The sequence below is a fragment of the Gopherus flavomarginatus genome, chromosome 2 (assembly GCF_025201925.1).
Source record: "Gopherus flavomarginatus isolate rGopFla2 chromosome 2, rGopFla2.mat.asm, whole genome shotgun sequence".
Classification (NCBI taxonomy): Eukaryota; Metazoa; Chordata; order Testudines; family Testudinidae; genus Gopherus; species Gopherus flavomarginatus.
Window position 1 is genome coordinate 38,737,123 of NC_066618.1, and position 15,390 is coordinate 38,752,512.

Genomic DNA, 15,390 nt, shown 5'->3' on the forward strand with positions numbered 1-15,390 from the left:
TCACAAGACATTTGAGGAACAGACCAAAGGCAGGCTTACTGTATTAATTATGAAACCATGAAAGTGTGCACACTTCAAATGAATGTTCCTAATCTTGATGAGAAGAAATGAAAGTGTCCAAGCATACTGAGAATATCTGCTCTGTTGGTGATGGATCTCCAAAACTTGTACAGTTACTTGAAAAGGTAATTACAGCCTCTGGAACCTCAGACAGTGCAAAGCAGAAGTTTCAAGTTTTTACATGATCTGACAAGAGTCTCGGTGTTTTGGAAACACAAAGGTTATATTTTGTTGAGCAATGAGTAAAGATCCAGCAATCAGATTACCACACGGTAGGGTCTGGGTGCAGGGTTTTGCCATCTTTCCATAGAAAGATAAAACCATTATACTGGTGAGTACCAAGAACTAATGAACTTAAACCACCACTTTTCAGAATCATGTGTCAAACAGTAATGAGAACCTCAGATCCCAAAAAAATGGGAGAAAATGAATTCATACTCTGGGGGAAAAAAAACACATTTATAAGCTGTTGTGTGCCCTCCTGTAACAGCACCATTAGTGTGTCATTTTTTGTAGTCCCTCTTAAAAATATTCTTTACAACTTGGGATTTCACATGGGTCCCTTGACTTAGAGTCAAGTCGGTGCCACAACAAGAAGGAAGATTCAATGCAGCAGGTAGATAAGAGGCAAAAATTGCTAACACTCAAGAAATGTGATGTGTTGTGGATGTGTACCATGCTCATGAGTTTGCAATTATTGACTTGAATACTTCTTGTGTCAGTGATGGTCTGGGCAAATGTTCCAAGAGCAGATTTAAAATTTTATTACAGTTAATGTTTAAAATTAAATATACACAAATTAAGAGGGAAGATACTGTACATCTGGGGTCCAGCTTGAGTTATAAGGGATTACAGGTATCAGTTACAAGGATCGCGAGATACATACATATCACATAACCAGCAGAGACTCAGATTGGGGTGCGGATTTTTTTAAGCATCGGTGGATAAGTGGGCTCGGGTATGCCACCCATTGAATGCATAAAGAGTCCTATTACAATGGAGTATGAATAACTTTATTTTTCATATTTCTCAATTCACCAAATATTATCACAGACAAGTACAACTTCTTACAGTCTCTATAGTCACTATATAGTAACCATTTTGCAAATATAAAATTCGCAGACATTCTTCATACCACGGACACAAACAGTTTACAACTCTACATTACTAAAAACGTGTCAAAATGCAAATTTAATAATTCATTTGAACTTAAGCCTTAGAGGGGGGAAAAAAGAAAACTTACTTTCTCTGTAGTTACAGTAAGAGACGGCATCAAAGATGGTGAAGACTCAGACTGCTTCTTGTATTTTTGTTTGTGTTTGTCTTTTTCTTTATATTTCTAAAAAATATGAAAGAAAAATATAACCCAAGTTCAGGTTAATCTTCAACATAAACTATGTATGACATATATAATACAATTTTCTATTACTTAAACGTAAAAAACAAATTTTGACTACAAAAGTTACATTCTTGTGGAAGTCAAATATGACTAATATTTCAAATATTAAACTACACACATTTTGTTCAGCAGAACCATTAGAATGTTTGCATTGAGAAGCAGCATACACTGAAATTCTTTGTTAGTTACAATTAGCGTTACTGAATCTATTACTGTTACTAAAATAAAACCATCTGGCCAAAAATCAAGATCTAGTATCATAACATTACAGAAAAATTGAATTAAAAAGCTATACTGCTGTCCATACTGTTTTAAAGTTCTTATATTTCCACCAGAATTACTGTATTAATAGTGAATGTATTATTTTTCATTGGGTTATTACTATAAATGAGCAGTAAGGCAGAATATTAACTTATTTACAAATCTCAGGCTTGCTCTACTACAAGTATCACAAATGACACTTTTACCAACATGGCCACCTCCAGAAAACTACACTGATGTTATTTATTACAAACTTCAGTCTCAAATAAAGTTATTAGTTCATATACTGAGAGGAAATCATTCTGAACTTTCAGTATGTTAAACTGAGCAAACAGAATATTTCCCTTTTAAAATAGGCTGAAAAATTAGAAAGTAGTTCTGTTTTCCTTTATTTACTGACGACTACACATATAGCTAGCTAATACTGTACAAATATCAAAGAAAACTGTCTCTTTCCCCAACTGTTTCCAATCTAGGGGCATGATCCTGCCTACAAGCCCTCCGCATGTTTGCAGAACCAGGGCCTATATTTTGTGTTCACAGAAGGGTATTAACATGAAAATTGTGATTTTTATAGCATCAACATGCTGTAGAAGTTCTACATTTTTTCCTGTGACTGAAAAGTTTCCAGGTTTTAATTTCTCCCTATAAACATTACTGTACTTTTGTTTGGGAAGATTATGCTGCCTGAAGTCACTAGGGGGAAAAAAAGGATTATTTACCAGCAACTGTTCCTTGAATATTTTACTTCTGCAGATTAACATTTCCGGGATTTTTGTGTACCTGCACCATACCAGTAAAGCAGTCATACGTATGACAACGCCTTCACAGAAGCAAAAGTTTGGACACAAAGCTACAAAAAAAAAATGCATGGCCCCAACTCCCTTCGGCTAACTGAAAGACTTAGCCCTCGTCCAGACTAACCCGCGGCATCGGCGGGTTAAAATCGATTGCTCGGGGATCGATATATCGCGTCTAGTCTGGACGCGGTGTATCGATCCCCGAGCGCGCTTACATCGATTCCGGAACTCCATCAATCCGAACGGAGTTCCGGAATCGACGCGGAGAGCCGCGGACATCGATGCCGCGCCGTCCAGACTGGTGAGTACCTCGATTTTAGAAATTCGACTTCAGCTACGTTATTCACGTAGCTGAAGTTGCGTATCTAAAATCGATTTTAATTCCTAGTCTGGACGTGGCCTCAGAAGAACTACTCCAAAAGGTAGAGAAGGAAGGTGGGCACTGTGGATCTCAAGCCATTACTGGGTAAGTAACCTTTCTTTTTCTTTTGCGAATTGTTGGTGTAGATCCACATGAAGATTAAGTGGCTATACAATCCCCATCAGGAGAGCAAAATACTTATTAAACATGGCTGCAAAACTGCTCTTATGGCCACACTGGCAGAATCAGAAGTCATATCAAAAGGGAGAAGTGCATGTAAATACATATAGATATAACTCCAAGGGCAGTTTTCCGCATATTTGCAACAGAAGAGCCATCAGATAAGCATGCTATAAAAGCTGCTTTAGAACTAGCTGAATGGGCCTTTAAACTTCCTTAGTAATGGGCCACCAACTAATTGAAAAAGTCTACATGCAAGTCTAATTCATTTTGAAAATATGAGTAAAGCAAACTCCACTCTACACCCATAAACTATAAATAACTCAGCTGATTTTCTAAAAAGTTTTATCTTCTCTAAATAACTCAGCACCTTCTTAAAATCATGTTTATGTTACCTAGCCTCACCAGGAAATGAATATGGTTTAAGAAAAACAGAATTTCAAAACATCTTCAGCATAAATATACAGCAAGAACATAAAGCCATTTTGTTCTTGTGGAAAACAGTATAAACAGCGGACACAACCACAAAACCCTGTAGTTTGTTCAGCCCCTCCCCCCCCATGAAGCTAGTATAGCAACAAAAGATAAGATTTAGAAGGGGGCAGTACAGACTGCGCTCCCAAACAGTTAAAAGTTTGTTTCCATCTGTCTTAAATTTTAATTTCAAGCCAGTGAAATGGAAAAAACCTTCTGTTTGCTTGATACGTTCTATTCAGAACATCTGTACAATGTCTAAGGACAGGGGAATCTGAAACCTTGCAGTGGAAAGCATAAATAACTAGAGCTGGACGATATGTTTAATAGTTTATTGGTGAATCCAAATCTATTTGTGAATTTGTGACAAATTAACTCAATAGTTTTGGCCTGAAAAAAATATTTTTGGGGATTAGCAGCAGCGGTGGAGGCAGTGGCCTCCCTCACAATCATTAGCCTAGTGGTTAAAGCACTCACATGGGATGTTAGAAACCAGAGTTCCATTCCTCTTTGTACTTCTTGTGGCACAGAGATTTGAATTTGGGAATCCCACGCCCTAAGTGAGTGCCCTAACCATCAGGCTATGGAGTCACTCACACATGCTCTCTCTCTCTGGCCCAATGATTATTTATTGTTATTCATAGTACTGTAACAATTCAGTCACCTAGGATGTGGAAGACTCAAGTTTAAGTCCCTGCTCCAATGACTATTTACTTATATATAAAGGTGCAAAAGCTTCCACAGAATAACCCATGGCCAAGTAGCTAGGGCACACTAGTGCAAAGCAGTTAAGATCCACATTCAAATTCCTTCTCCACACTAGGCAGAAGAGGAAACTGTTTCCAAGTCTCCCACATCCCAGGTGAGTGTTTTACATCAGTAGGCTAAGGTTATAAAGGAGGTCACCACCACAACCACAATGCAAAAAAATGTATTTCAAGTCAAACAAAATGTTTCATTTAACCTAAAAACAGATTTTTTTTTGATTTGCCACATTTTTTGAATTTTTTTTATTCAAATCACTCTTTTCTAAACTGCAAGTAAACTGAAAACTCATTTGTTCTCCCAGAAACTGCTCAGTGTATTCTAAGAAATAAAATTTTGATATGTTTAACTAAAACAAACACTCAAAAATATCAGAAATCTATGTTAGATAAGTACACAACCCATCGGCCATAGTTCACACAGACGTTCTTTTCCATTTCAAGGAACGTTGGCTTCCTTGTAGGAGCCTTCCTGGATTCTAAAATTATGTCCTGCATCTCCTTGGAGCACTGAACACCTTGTATTCAGAAGTACCATGATTTAATCCTTTAGATGACAGTATTCTAGGCCTGATTGTCAAATCTGACCTCCTTCCTAGGCAGAAGATCTGGAAGCTCAGGATGAAGTATTGAAAATTCCAAAAAAGGTTTCATGAGATCAAAACACCAGAAGCGACAAGCCCAGGCTGGAGCTATGAGAAGCAAGTGAGCTTTGTCTCCTCTTATCTTCCTCATAACATACAGAAAATGAACCACAAAATGAAAACAGGAAATGATTACTCCAGTCCTAAAAAAAGCTATCTTTCAACATGCCAGTATCCTTTCCTGTCCTTTAACAAAAAGTGAACGTTTACACACAAAGTTTTTGTAGCAAAAAAATCTATGGTGTGACAAAGTTCCTCCTCTACCTTGGTGGGTCCTGCGCTTATTGGCAGATTTGCTCACCTCAGTGATCTTCCCCACAGTCTGGATCAGCTCCTCCTGTGTCTGATCAGGAGTTGGGAGGTCTGGGGGGAACCCAGGCCCGCCCTCTACTCCGGGTTCCAGCCCACGGCCCTGCGGATTGCAGCTGTCTATAGTGCCTCTTGTATCAGCTGCATGACAGCTACAACTCCCTGAGCTACTTCCCCATGGCCTCCTCCAAACACCTTCTTTATCCTCACCACAGGACCTTCCTCCTGGTGTCTGATAACGCTTGTACTCCTTAGTCCTCCAGCAGCACACCCTCTCACTCTCAGCTTCTTGTGCCTCTTGCTCCCAGCTCCTCACACGTACTTCCTCTCCTCTGGCTCCTCCTCGCCTGATTGGAGTGAGCTCCTTTTTAAACCCAGATGCCCTGATTAGCCTGCCTTGATTGGCTGCAGGTGATCTAATCAGCCTGTATGTCTTAACTGGTTCTAGTAGGTTCCTGATTACTCTAGTGCAGCCCCGGCTCTGGTCATCAGGGAACAGAAAGCTACTCATCCAGTGACCAGTATATTTGCCCTCTACTCATCCAGTGACCAGTATATTTGCCCTCTATTTGCCCTACTGGTCTGGGTCTGTCACAATGGATAGATGATTCTCTTCTCCAGAACAGAGTCTGTGCCACTGCTGTCTTCAAGGACCATTTTTGTTGTTCCTCTTCCTATGCTGGAGTATCAAGAGTCTGCAAGCAAATTCCCTTTCCCTAACAGATGAAAATCAGCCTTGTAGCTTTGATAACATGCACAGCAGTTCCAAAGACCCAGCACCTTCTGATACAAAGGCTGAGAATGAGCACTTATTTCTGTAGCACATGAGTGTGGTATGGCAGTTAACATCTAGCTACATAACTCTTGATTTTGTGTAAGGAAACAGTTTCAGAACCCAAAGTACTGCTTGTAATTATAATATATTTATCTGAAGCATCATCTCCCCAAAAGTCCTCAAGTTTATCTTTAGACCCAGGGCTTGAAACAGGATTACTTTCAGAGACTGACAAACTCCTTGAAAGGACTGGGTTTGAACTGATCAATCATCCAACTACAGGTATCTATGAGATTCCTAAATTTCTGAAGTGAACTGCCTTGACTCCCCACATTTTGTAAAAACCCTGGGAGCTGTCCAAAAGACAGCGCTTTATAACTATGAATGTTTCTTACACAGAACTATACTGTCCACTTGCAACTCTGACAGAACGATGGCAATTTCAGCTTAAAGGCCTAAGCCAGTCCTAACAGATAAGGAAAGAATAATGGATACCACCATCACAATATAATACTTGAATCTCCAGATGTACTTGTTCAGCTGTCTCCAATCTAATAAAGCAGGGTGGACAAAAATCAATGATTTTTTTCTATTATTTAAATTGGGTTTTTTGATAAAATGCTTTTTGAGGAAAAAACCTATCTAAAGATAGTTTTAATTAAGAAACATTATAGCTCAAAGATATCTCATCATGGAATAAGGATTAAAAATTCTAATTCTATAGTATGAGACAATATATTCATGTAATGTTTAAGAAAAGTTTTATAAATGAGTCCCAATAGTTCATGAATTAGGGACCCAATCTTATGAGGTCCCAGGGGCTTCTTTATAGATTATTTAGGTTAATCTTTCTATCTACCCAATGGGACTCAGTGTTTTGCAATTTTCAAATTGTGGATTTGTGTCTCCAGAGATAACATGCTTGTTAACAGCAAAAAAGTGTATTTAAATAAATAATATAGAGAGATGAGAAATAACAGACCTCAATCCTATTGTCCCTCTGCAAATTTGTGTACACAGAGTCAATCCCTTATCTCTCTCTAAGGGCTTGTCTACACTGACAAGTTACAGCGCTGAACTTTCTTGCTCAGGGTGTGGAAAAATACCCCCATAAGCGCAGCAAGTTTCAGCCCTGTAAAGCGGCAGCGTAAACAGTGCACCAGCATGGGAGCCGCCTCCCAGCACCGGTAGCTACGCCTTCCATGGAGGTGGCTTTTTTAGAGCGCTGGGAGAGCTTTCTCCCAGCACTTTGCCGTGACTACACAAGCCAGGTTAAAGCACTGCCACGGCAGCACTCTAGCATTGCCAGTGTAGACTACCCCTCCAAGTGCAAAGCTTCAAGAGGTTCAATGAACAGAAAATTGTTGGGGGCAGAACAGATCTGGACAAGGAGAAGTCTGGAGACAAATGTGAGAAGGGAGGGACAGGCAGTAGAAGCAAAAGTGAAACTGTTTGAGCAGCATATTCCAGAAGTCTTGAGGTCTTTCTGAGCATAGCCTTCACTGATTTGAGATCTAACGTATCATTCTCTCACTAGAAGGGAAAACCTATAATGGCAGCAGGTCTTAAGAGAGACCCATTTTGGGAATATATTAATGAAGTTCCTCTACCTGTGGGTAAGACAGGCAGGCATGTGTGGAAAATGCAAACAGTGCAACAAAGAAATGCAAGGTCTGGATGCCCAAATGAAACAACATCATGAGAAGTGTTCCTTCTCAGGAGGAAGCTAAATTGAAGATGACGAAAGGAATATGTTTGAACATACAGGATCTTCAGGTTGGTAAACTTTTTTATGTCATACTTCTTTGTTTAATCCTGATTGGATACCTAGCCAACTACAAAAGCAGTTTCTCCTCCCTTGGTTTTCACAACTCAACTGCTAGAAGGGGGCCTCATCCTCCCTGATTGAACTAACCTCATTATCTCTAGCCTGCTTCTTGCTTGCATATATATACACACCTGCCCCTGGAAATATCCACTACATGCATCCGACGAAGTGGGTATTCACCCACGAAAGCTCATGCTCCAATATGTCTGTTAGCCTATAAGGTGCCACAGGAGTCTTTGCTGCTCCAACCATAGATAAGTTTGTGATAAGAACCAGCAGATTACAAAAAGAGGTAATTGATAAAAAAGAAATTGCCCAGTTTATGCAACAAACTCTCCTTTCCATATATATGACTGAGAACCCACACTTCATTAACATGGTTCCGTCATTAAGACCAGGATACAGTCCACCCAACAGAGCAGATGTTGCAGGCAAATTCCTGGATAAAGTGTATGAAAGAGAAATTGAGCAGTGTGCAAAAGGTCTAGATGGTAAAATTAACCCTCAGTTAACCTGAGTCTTGATGGGTGGAGCAATGTCCACAATGATCCTGTTGTGTGTGCTTGTGTGACAACAGAGGAAGGGAACGTCTTCCTTACAGAAACAATTGATACATCAGGAAATGCACACAGAGCAGAATACTTACAAGAAGTAGCAGTAAAAGTTATAACAAACTGTGAAAAAAATTCAAATGTCTAGCATGCAGCTTGGTCACAGACAATGCTGCAAATGTATTCAAGATGAGAAGAAATTATTTAGACGAGAGTCCCAAGCTAATAACATATGGTTGCAGTGCTCATTTGATGCACCTCCTAGCCGAAGACTTCAGTGTTCCAGAAATAAAGGCTAATGTTGAAATTTCAAAATACTTCCATAAAACCACTTTGCAGCAGCTGCTCTGAAATAAATGGGGGTAACCAAGCTAACTCTCCCACAAGAAGTCTGATGGAACTCAGTAGTGGACTGTTTTGTGCACTATATCAAGAACTGGCCTAATCTGATGACAGTTAGTGGAAAAAAAATTGTGAAAAACTGTCACAGCCAAAGTTCTCAACATTGGACTTAAGAGAAATGTTGAACACATGCTGAGTACCCTGAAGCTTATTTCTGTAGCCTTGAACAAAATGCAGGGAAATAGCTGTTTTATTGCTGACTGTTGAAATTTGGAAGGAACTGAGTGAGATCTTAAAAAGAGAAACATGTAATGAGAGTTAAATTACAAGAATTAAAAAAAACGAATGGGACAAGCAATATCTCCAGCTCATTTTCTTGCAAATATTCTCAATACTTGATACCAGGGTCAAACCTTAACTGCTGAAGAAGGGGAGTTGGCTATGACATGGACATCCAGCAACCATCCCTCCATAATCCCAACTATAATAAACTAGTCACTAAGGGTGAGCCATTCAAGAAATATAAGTTTGCTGATGATGTTTTAAAGAAAGTCACACCAGTGAACTGGTGGAAGTCACTTAAGCACTTGGATTCAGAGACTGCTGAAGTGATAATCTCACTTTTAACAGCAGTAGCTTCTTCTGCCAGTGTAGAAAGAATATTTTCTTCCTTTAGACTAATTCATTCCAAATTGAGTGATCGTTTGGCACCTGAAAAAGCAGGAAAGCTGGTTTTTATTTTCCAGATTATAAACAAATAGGAAAATGAAAGTGAAGAGGCCCGAGTCAGCTGCAGAAGCCAATATTTTAAGTTTCTCATGTTGACCTGCCTGACATAGTTGATTTAATTTTTGTTTTTTCAAAAATATATTTCATTTAACTATTTTAGTTAAACAATTTTAACAAAAACAAACCTGGTTTTAAAAAAAACTTGAATGTTTAACTAAATTCAAAAATTCATATGCTTGTTTTGCTAAAATATTATGTTTGCTGTTGAAGAAAAAATCCACTATACATAACGTTTAGTTAAATAAAACAATTTAAATGTCTGCCTGTTGATGTTCTCCTCCTAATATAGCATGACAAGTAAATCCTCCCAATATTAATGATTAACTGTTGAATTGTAGATAGTTCACCTCCCAGTGACTTCATAAATATCTGCTTCAATTACCTTTGGTAAATGAAATAACCAACAATCATTCATTTTCTGATATAGCTGTAAAACTAAAATAAATCACTTAAAAATGTATAGTGTGTACCTTCTAAAAGTGAAACCTACCTCTATCTCTGAGTGGTGAAGAATATGTATTAAGGTTATAACAACCAACAAGAATGCACTTTTATGCAGAAATCCATGATTAAATCGAGTCTTCCTGACTAGTGATTTAAATCATATTGATTTAAATCAAATCCACCCTGTAATAAAGTAATGTATATCTTCTAAGCCTATGAAAATAGATCCCTGAAAAAAATACAGGGAAGATGGGTTAGGAGGCAGCACCTAGCAGAATTGCATTGCATAGCCCTTCTGGATGACTTTTAGGACCCACAATCCATAATGCCATCCGAGCCTGCCAGGAAATGAATGTACCAGCGCTGAAAAGGGAAATAAGGGTTCGATACAAATGTCTGGACCAAGACTCCTGTGTTGCATGAAACCAGAACAGGAGTTCATGCAGAAGCCTTCTACCAGTACTTATTCCTCAGTTTCCTACACTGTTGGGGTAAAGGTCTTTGATAAGCTGACAATTAAGACCAAAGCAGACCCAAAGCGCTGTCTTTGAAACTTAAAGTCTAGTATCTAAGACTTCCAAAAGTATCCACTAAATAAATCTGGACCACCCAAAAAGAAGATATTCAGTGTGTGACTGGGGCTTTGGACTGAGATCCAATCACTTCAGCATGACTGAAGATGAAATTACACAGCATTATCAAGGACACAGGCAGACATCTAAATGAGGTTCTTCTAAGACAACTTGCCCCTCAAACAATCTTCTTAGCTGGCCTTCAAATGTTGCTTTGGCCTTACAGGAGACAAAGAAGGGGGCAAGTTATGTTTGAGATAAAGGGTTACGTCTGATCCAAGAGTTAGCCAGATTAATCTCAAGGTCTATCCCACAGGGTGCTGAGGCTAGACACTAGTCTTGGTACCAAAAAACACTCCCACTTCTTCTGGGAAGAAAAAAAAGAAGAGACAACAGAGGGGAAACCAGTCTGTCAGGATCTAAAGAGGATCTAGCACAAAGTCCTAAAAAGTGAAGATCTGGCAATCACATTGATCTGGCATTCCCTCCAGACCGAAAGGTTACCACTTAGATTCAGTAGCATAGGTTCCTCACGACACACCACAGAAGATGACCCTGGGTAACACACTCTGAAGATCTCATCCCTAGAGACCTATCCTTAGATCCATGTTCCTTCTTCTAATGTGGATGATACCTCCTCTTCAGAGAGACATATTTCTTCCCCCTTTTCAAAGTGACTGACAGGGCTTGGATGCCTATATATAAACTGATCCCAGCTTGACCAAAGATGATATGCATCCCCTTTACAGCCTCAGGTCTGAACATTTAAGATTGATGAGGTGGACCTCAACTAGGGTTGCCAGGCATCCGGTTTTTGACCGGAATGCCTGGTCGAAAGGGGACCCTGGTGGCTCGGTCGGCATTGTCGACTGGGCCATTAAAAGTCTGGTCGGCAGCGCAGCAGGGGTCAGGACTAAGGCAGGCTCCTTACCTGTCCTGGCTCCACGTGGCACCCGGAAGCAGCGGCATGTCCCCCCTCCAGCTGCTAGACAAAGGGGCAGCCTGGGGGCTCCGCAAGCAGCCCGGGGGCTCCGCAAGCAGCCCCTGCACCAAACACCAACTCCGCATCTCCCACTGACTGGGAACCATGGCCAATGGGAGCTGCAGGGGTAGCACCTCTGGACGGGACAGCACGCAGAGCCGCCTGACCATATCTCTGTGTAGGAGCTGGAGGAGGGACATGAGGCTGCTTCCAGGAGCCACTTTAGGTAAGCACCGCTGGGAGCCTGCACCCCCGACTCCCTCCCACACCCCAACCTCCTGCTCCAATCCTGAAACCCCTCCCGCTCTCTGAACCCCTCGGTCCCAGTGCGGAGCACCCTCCTGCACCCCAATCCCTCATTTCCAGTCCCACATCAGAGCTCGCACCCCCAGCCGGAACCCTCCCCACGCCACCCCAAACTTCTGCCCCAGCCCAGAGGGCCCCCCCGCACCTGAACCCTCCATTTTTGGCCACACCCCAGAACCTGCACAGCTAGCCCAGAGCTCGTATTCCCCACCTGCACCCCAACTCTCTGCCTCAGCCTAGAGCCCCCTCCCATACTCCAAACCCCTCTGCTCAACTCCCCAGTCTGGAGCCCCTTCCAGCACTCCAAGTCCCTCATCTCCAGCCCCACCCCAGAGCCCGCACCTCCAGCCAGAGCCCTCACCTCCTCCCACACCCCAACCCTCTCAGCCAGCACGGTGAAAATGAGTGAATGAGTGAGCGTGGGGAGAGCGAGCAACAGAGAGAGAGGGAGGGAATAAGTGGGGGGCAGGACCTCAGAGAAGAGGAGGGCAGGCATCAGAGCAAGAGTGTTCAGTTTTGTACTGTTAGAAAGTTGGCAACCCTAACCTCAACTGCTCCTAACCAGCACTGCCATTTTAGATAGCTGTGGACTTGGCACAGGCAACTATCTATCCCATAAATGGAGACTACATTGATAATCGTATTTAAATAGACATGCAATGAAGCGTGTGATAATGAGAAAACATTTATAGTGGGAAGACCAATGGTAGGAAAACATGTATATTACAGATATTAAATATATTTTGCACACATATATATATACACAAACATAAGAACAAACCAACCTTAATCTAGGATATAGCTAAACTACAACTAGTGTAACAAGAGATTCATATTTCATGGCTATGATTAATCAGAAAGCTTTATTTCACATTTGGGATCTCAAGAACATGTCTCTCTTTTAAGTTATATAACATCTACTTTAATTACAATAATTGCAAGGCTGCAGGATAAGAAAACAGACAGCAGTATATCATTTTGAAATTCAGAAGCAACTGCTATTCCAGACACTGTCCTCTATGAAGAAAAAAAATGAGAAGACAAGGCCTACGTCTAATTACTTCAGAAAGGCCAAAGATTTAATGTCATTAAATGATAAACTTGTATACAAGCTATCGATTAGTGAAAATTCTTCAGTTACTTTGACTGAACTGTATGCTGTGCGATCTAGATTATTTCAGGGGATTAAAAGTGTTCACTTGTTTTCTTTTATACATTTACAGATGTAGCAAAACTTCTATTCTTAACTACCAGGAGGAAAACGTCACCTCCTTTGTAAAATAAGTCAAGAAGTCTATTTCATAGCTGCAACTTTATTTCTAGGAAAATGCTTACAGGACAGTCAACCAAATTTTAAAAGACCTAAATATGGAACATCTTTCTTCTGGTCACAGAAATCCTGGGGACAAAAAGTATTCTGGAGTTCCAGGGTGAAGTGGCAACTGGTAAGGAATGGGGGGGATTGACCTAACACATGTGGGAGAGCTTTGTAGGATTGTCCAACTGGGAACTCATGTCTGGAGTGTGTAGGGTTCGGCATCTGTCCAGTCAAAAAATAACTGGTCAACTGACCTGTCAAATAATGCCCAAAATAGTTAATGTTTTAAAGCACCAATTTATTAGAACAGAGTAAGACTGTGTTCTCCAGTAGGCTTAGCCTTAGATAGATACTTTTGCCTAATTACAAAACACATATTACTTAAATGAGTTATTTTAACTCCGAAAAATGCAAAACAATTAAATGAAGTTCTAAAACATGAAAGAATAAATGGAGATTACTTACTGTAACTGGAGGTTCATTGAGATGTCTCGTCCCTATTCAGATTCCAAATGCATTTGTACCATGCACCAAAGCTGGAAACATTCATAGTAGTGTCCGTTGACACCCATGTGCATCATGCGTCAACCACGTGGTGCATCTGAGGTTTTAAGAGGCTGTGCGGGTCAATGCCACTGCAGTTCCCTCACACCAAGAATCAAAGTAGCCCAAAGCAGAGGGAATGGAGGGAGGGATTGGAATGTAAACAGGGACCACACACCTCGAAAAACTCCAGTTACGGTAAGTAACTGTCTCTTCTTCAAGTGATGATTCCTATGTGGATTCCAAACACAAGGTGAGTAGCAAGCAGTGCTCAGTGCGGCACCAAGTGTAAGGGATCTTGAAAGGACACAGTTTGCAGTACAGCTTGACCGACTGCTGCATCAGTCACTAATGCAAGGGCAACAGTGTAGCGGGTGGAGAAGGTGTGGACAGAGGACAAAGTGGCTGTCCAACAAATATCCTGCCATGGAATGTCTGCAAGGAAAGCAGATGTGACTGCATATGCATGCCTGGAGTGGGCTGTGATGCCCGAAAGAGGGGTGGGGAGGAAACATGTGAGCGCGCATCGGAGTCCGTGATACAATGTGATACAATAGGAGAATGTTGGAGAGGCATTGTGAGGAGAAGGCATGAGCCCAGCAGCGCTCGGCAATGGCGACGAAGAGCTGGGGTACACCCAGAAGGCATGAGTACACTGGAGATAAAAGACCAGTGCCTGGAGAACAAGGGAGTGTTAGGCTCCCTGGAGGAGGCATATGGTTTAAGGTAGAAGACTGGGAGATGTATGCACTGGTTGAGGTGAAAGGAAGAAAGCCACCTTGGGGAAGACGTAAAGAGACTTTATTCTTCTGGAAGAAGGTAAAAGGCACGTCTGTAATCATGGCTGCTAGTTTGCTAACCGAGCCGTGAGGAGATGATAGTCAACAAGAGCATCACCTTCATGCAAAGATGGGCAAGGGAGCAGGCCATGAAGGGCTCAAAGGGCAGCTTGGAGAGGACGAGATTCAGGTCCCAAGAGGGAGCAGGCTTCTGCACAGAGGGGAAGACATTGAGAAGGCCACGAAGAAAGCAGGCAGTAGTTGGGTGGGTGAAGATGGAAATGCCCTCTATAGGGAGAAGGAAGGCACTGAGTGCCACTAAGTGGATGTGGACGGAGGAGTGGGCAAGGCCCAACTGGCGGAAGTGGAGGAGGTAGTCCAGGAGGATGGTCTACAAGGAGAACAGATTCATCCATCGGGGGTACCTGTGGAGAAGGTCAGAGCAAAACAGGATGCTGGCGGAGCAGGAGGAGCTCATATGCCCAAGTCTCAAAGTAGGCGGAGGACCAGAGTGCCGAGGAGAGTCAACATATGACAGGAGGAGCTCAACCATCAGCGTAAGGGGAGACAATTGCCCCGGTATGTGTGGGACCAGCTGTGAAAGTCTGGATGGTTGACGGTGTTGACGGTGGCCCAGCACCTCAGCTGAGGGAAGTGCCGGCAGAGCTTGAGGATGCTTAGACTTATGCTCCATACAAGACTTCTTTGGAGCAGGGGCATCCATGTTGATGCGTGACTTCTCATCCTACCTGGCATTGCTGAGGGAGGCAATGCTGCACTTGGCGGTGGTCCCCGTCGGGGAACCACTTTTATGCTTACGCTTCTTGAGTGCATGGTGAGGCTTCAATGGGTGCATCAGTACTGTGGGTGCTGCACTGGAAGGCGCTCACCGCCAGTGACAGGCGCTGC

The 15,390-nt window shown here is 41.8% G+C and overlaps 1 protein-coding gene across 10 annotated transcripts in view; it reads right to left on the reverse strand.

Moving 5' to 3' along the window:
* The window catches only part of MLLT10 (MLLT10 histone lysine methyltransferase DOT1L cofactor), a 236,833-nt gene that overhangs the window by 103,456 nt on the left and 117,987 nt on the right, over positions 1 to 15,390 (reverse strand). For all 10 annotated transcript variants that reach the window (XM_050942281.1, XM_050942280.1, XM_050942289.1 and 7 more), the window contains one exon: positions 1,304 to 1,399. In XM_050942281.1, coding sequence (XP_050798238.1) covers positions 1,304 to 1,399 — 96 coding nt within the window. The remainder of the gene's footprint in view (positions 1 to 1,303; positions 1,400 to 15,390) is intronic.